The 5,045-nt window shown below is 33.4% G+C and overlaps 1 protein-coding gene across 1 annotated transcript in view; it reads left to right on the plus strand.

Annotated features, from left to right (window-relative positions):
• The first annotated feature begins 239 nt into the window (after positions 1 to 239).
• LOC110097247 (putative acyl-activating enzyme 19) overlaps positions 240 to 5,045 on the plus strand; it is an 18,782-nt gene continuing 13,976 nt past the window's right edge. Inside the window, exons 1-2 of the mRNA XM_020823512.2 lie at positions 240 to 882; positions 2,023 to 2,082. Of these exons, the coding sequence (XP_020679171.1) occupies positions 853 to 882; positions 2,023 to 2,082 (90 nt within the window). The 5' untranslated portion in view covers positions 240 to 852. The remainder of the gene's footprint in view (positions 883 to 2,022; positions 2,083 to 5,045) is intronic.

Genomic DNA, 5,045 nt, shown 5'->3' on the forward strand with positions numbered 1-5,045 from the left:
TTTTTAAAGTTATTGTTATGCAATAAATAGTTACTTGAAAATTATAAAATATAACTAAAATTTTTAAATGTAAAACTAAAAATACTATTAAATTTTCTTACTAAACAAATGATTAGTATATATATATTTTAAAATTATAATTATTTGTAAATTATATCTAATAAATATTGCAGTAAAAAATTACTAAAATATTTCTATTTTTAACACCATTAAGTCCAACATCCATTATTTTTGATGTTGGGACCAAAATGATCCCATTTTAAGGAGTTGAGGGATCAAAATGGTCCCTCAAGATAGTTGATCAATGGGATCATTTTGGTCATTCCTAAAGAGTTGATGAACCATTTTGGTTCTTTTCTCTTTAAAAAATTGAAGCACTACAAAACATTGAAGTAAGCCTATATATCTTGTGTTAGGAGAAATCTTAAGAAATCCCCTTTGTAGAGCACAACCATCATTGGCCAAGTAAATTTTTTGTTGTTGTTGAATATGTTAAATTTTGAACATATTATGAGCAATAGTATAAAATTAAATTCTTTTAATATTAAAAAAAAGTCGGCAGTGTAGGAAATTTACATCTATAATCTATCATATTATGTTGAAAAATATGAGCTTCCCTCTTCTTTTTTAATAGGGATGCGAGCATTAACGTTTGTGCCATCAATAGGCCTTATACAATCCTTCAAATATAGCGGTCCAATGCAAGGCAAGCTTAGCCCCAAACAAGATGCCAGGCAACTCAAGAATCAAGAGGGAATTGATGAAGGGAAATCATGGGGAGACCGACGAGAGGGGAATGGTTGGCGAAGCACTACAATAGAGATTTGAAAGTGAACAAGATGGAAGAGGGAGATGTGCTCAGGAGATCTTGAGGATTTGGTGGTATCTTTTACTATCTCAATCAAAAACACGAACCACTGAAAAACGGATGAGAAATAGCTTTGTGAAATTATATTAAAAGGGTGTTTTAAAGGATGCGTTTTTAACATATTTGTGCAGCCAAACAATTTATAAAATAAAATAATTTCTTAAAAATGATAAGCAGTTAGCAAATTGTTCCAAGCGACTCCTAAGTGTCTGGAGTTTTTAATTTTTTAAAAAAATTAACTTGGCATATAATGAAGGCTATCTGTTAAAATCTTGCTGGCTGGCTTAAGGTATCTAACAGCTTTTACGCTAGCTATTGTTTTCGAAGGAATGTAAAGCCCGTTTATCCAAGCCAAGAGGAGAAACTTATGAAATATATATTGGCTAACAATTGTAATGTTCTGTTTTATAGCCAAATGGAAATCTAGTTTAAACGCATGAACCTATGTTTTGAAATAAATTTCAAATCTCTTTAAATTACTGACAGCTCCTCTTGCCTTACACTGTGCAGTCAAGATCTAGTTATAAGTGACATACTAAGTGTTTCTATTAGGATTTTTACAAATATTTTCTGTTTGAACAAAAATTTTTATGCAACATATATACTAGTTTGATTCCTAGGCTACGATTACCAGCATTTTGATTTTCTAAGGCGTCGTTTTGAGGGAAAAAGAATAGAAATGAAACTAATGTTCCTCCCTCTCATAGACATGTATTTAGACATTTGTAGGAGATCTTCAAAAGTAGATGCTACCGTAGTTTGACCTGGGTTTTTTTTTTCTTCTTTTTGGAATTTTTAAAATCACTTTTACATCTCTCCCTTTCCTTTTATTATTGAATTATAAAGTTAGCGACATCTTTTTGCATTCCGCACACACAAGATAAAGTTCAGCTGTCATGTTATAGATTAGAATAGAAGTTGTCATGTACTTGTATATTTCTTTATATTTGTACTTTATTCAGGAAGTTATGAAGAATATTTAAAGTCAATTGCTTAAAAAAATATTAAAATTTTACAGATGTCAGTTTCATGTTTATGAATATATTAGGTACTTGTTTAAAGTAAATTATGTTTTTATTTATGCTTGGTTGTTGTGTGTTTTTAAATGTTGATGTCTACTGCTTTATAACTCCTACTTGGCCTTATTTTCTAAGGCACGAAACATGCTATACGTTGCAACAACAAGTGGCGTTGTCAGTGGAGTATCTTTGGAGGTATGGTTACGCAAGTATCATCTATGCTTGAATTATTTTGGAACTATTCAACGCATGAATATTTTTGATATAATTATTTTTTGTTGCTTTAGCCCAGAAGAGTGCTGTTTTTCTAAGCATAAATATCATCCTAGCATAGTTTGTGGGTTGATTTGATGAATGCGTGCACTCTAAATTTGGTTCATGGTAGACTACATTGAGAAGTGCTCTGGAAAACTCTATAAAGGAAATGAGTTAATAGTGTTTATATTCAAATCATCAATGCAGTTCCAGGAACTGTTACTTGTATTCAAACACAAGGTGGTTTGAAGTATTTTCCTATTTCAGTTGGATTACCTCAAGGATAAGTTTGAAGCCCATATCTTTTTTGCTTTAGTCATGGATGTTCTTATTAGACATTTGCAAGAGAATGTACCCTGATGTATGCTCTTTGCTGATGATATTCTTCTTGTTGACATGACTACATAGGGAGTTGAAGAAAAACTTAAATTATAGAGGTCAACCTTAGAGTCTAAAGGTTTTCGTTCGAGTAGATATAAAACCGAATACATGTAGTATAATTTTAGTAGTAGTAGCTCTAGTATAGGTATTGCCTTAACAATGCTCAATTTCTAAATCTATTATATTGAAATCATGCAAGGCAACTCTGTATGACAAATAAGATCCTGCAAAGAGGGAACTCTGTTGTATTTAACGAATACATTGGAAACCAGGATAGAAATTTCTAGGAAATTGCCTTGACAATGTAAAGGTTTTTAAGCTATTAGAGAACTTACACGCTCTGGACGTGATCATAATTTAATGATTCTGTTTTGCAGTAAAGCCACCTGTTCAGAGAGTCTCAATCATAACTATTTACTTGTGATTCCAATTGGCTCTAAAATCACCGTTAGAGGACATGTGTCTCACACTTGTTGGCAATAGAACATTTGAGTTAAATATAATTATATGCTCAGGAAGATATTGGCTTAGATTAGTCTTAAACTTATCAACCCTAAAAAAGGATTGCGAAGGCGTGTGGATTTCACTTTAAGTTTTAGGGGATAAATTTAATTTGTAGATTTTAACATTTAAAACAAAATTTTAGATTTTTGTATTTATGTCTGGATATGGCCCCAAAATGATCTGCAATGGGCTTTAGCGGCATTTTGAAAGATATAGTTTGCTCTGCTTGATATTTGCTTTAATTACAGCTATCATTAGTATTTTGAATGCTTTAATTTCATTTCTTAAATTTTATTTGTTTTCAATACAGCATTTTAAATGTTTAATTTTAGTTTGAACCGTAGTAGAGGATTGCATTCACAATGTACTCTATGAGTTACCATATAAGGTGCAATAAGTTTTGGTGTTTGTATTTTAAAGTGAATTTCCTTCCTATGTAGCATTTAAGTGCAAGTGCAAAACAAAATCTCGTCCCTTTGGATTTATTGTGTAGATATCTTTTGTAGAGTTCAAGTAGTGGTCACTCTAGCTATTGCGAGAAAGATCAAACTTTTAGTATGGGTCTTACAATCTTTCCCTATAGATAAGGCAGCCTGCTTGAGATCATCCTGTAATGAAAATTGATTTTTATAAAAGAACTTGCAAATTTAAAAAAAAAAGATCACCCAATCATTTTTTGGATGGTTGCACTTTCTCCGAGCATGATAAGATTTGATTCAATTTATTTTGAGCATGCGCAACATTTTCAATGTTTGTATTTAAGCATTTAGCTTGTTCGTCGAACTATTTGCAAAGAAAATTAGTTTTGATGACTTGATATCTTGCATTTTTTTGGTGCATTTTTATATTTTCAATACATTTGCACAATGTTTATACATACATTTAAATGCACTTGCATGCTTTTTGATGTGCTTACATATTTATTAGTACATTTGCACAATGTACTTGCATATTTTTCGATGCACTTACATGTTTTTTTTGTATGTTTAAATAGTGTTGCATTTTTCTCGATGTACTTGCATGCTTTTGGGATGATGACACTTTTTATAATACCTGCACGTTTTATGTGACACTTGTATGCTTTTGGAGGTAGGGGCATGCTTCTATAGTTGGTTGAATGCTTTTTGACTCTATGTCACACTTCTTGAACTAATGGTATGCTTCTCGAGGCATCTACATGCTTTTCAGGGTGGCTACAGGCTTCTCAAAGGTTGTGTTGTTGGGTTCACCTAAAAATGCGTGCACATTACTTGAGATTACCTAGATGTTTTTTCTATATGAATGTATAGTCATTTGAGGGTATGTAATGTCTCCTTTTGAATTTCAAAGAGCGACTTTTATCCATGTGGGCTCCGAAAATTCGGCCCCAGCCTCCCCGCCGCGCTTTTTTCTTTTTATTTGTTTGGAGTGAGGGAGTTTTAACTGAATAGTTCCGAGGTAAATTTTGGAAGGCAGATGGGTTTGTAGATAAGACACTACCAAGAGATTTCGCCCTCATTTTGCGAGGACTTTATGATCTGAGTTCTGGTTTCCTATAGGCGCAAGCCCCTATAGTTAATTACCCCTCCCGATCACGAGAGAGAACTTTCGATTAAGGCTAGTCATCGATCAGATACGTATAGAAATACGTGTTATCTGGCATATAGTAGCAGCATGGGTTTAGGTATTGAGGATTGAAAGTTTGGATTTGGATTTGGGTATATTTGATATTTAAAATAGGAAATTGTACCATCTTGCACTTAAAGCGGATGGTGGGGGAATGAATGATAGACCCGATCAAGATCCCATGGTTCCGTCGTCCCGGGCCATCGTGGTCCCTGGTCTACTTAGTCAGAGGAGGTAGTCAACCCAACCTGACAGAAGGATCCTTGTCAGCAGCCATGGGTTGCTTCGTCCAAGGGGACCTTGTAGACCGGGGTTGAATATTTGCCTAAGGGGACAAATTTAAATCCACCTTAGCTAACAAAGGGCTTTGTACCCTATCGATCATATCCTATTGATTCATATCTCAAGAATTT

This window comes from Dendrobium catenatum, unplaced genomic scaffold, assembly GCF_001605985.2.
Source record: "Dendrobium catenatum unplaced genomic scaffold, ASM160598v2 fragScaff_scaffold_183, whole genome shotgun sequence".
In the NCBI taxonomy this organism is placed as follows: Eukaryota; Viridiplantae; Streptophyta; class Magnoliopsida; order Asparagales; family Orchidaceae; genus Dendrobium; species Dendrobium catenatum.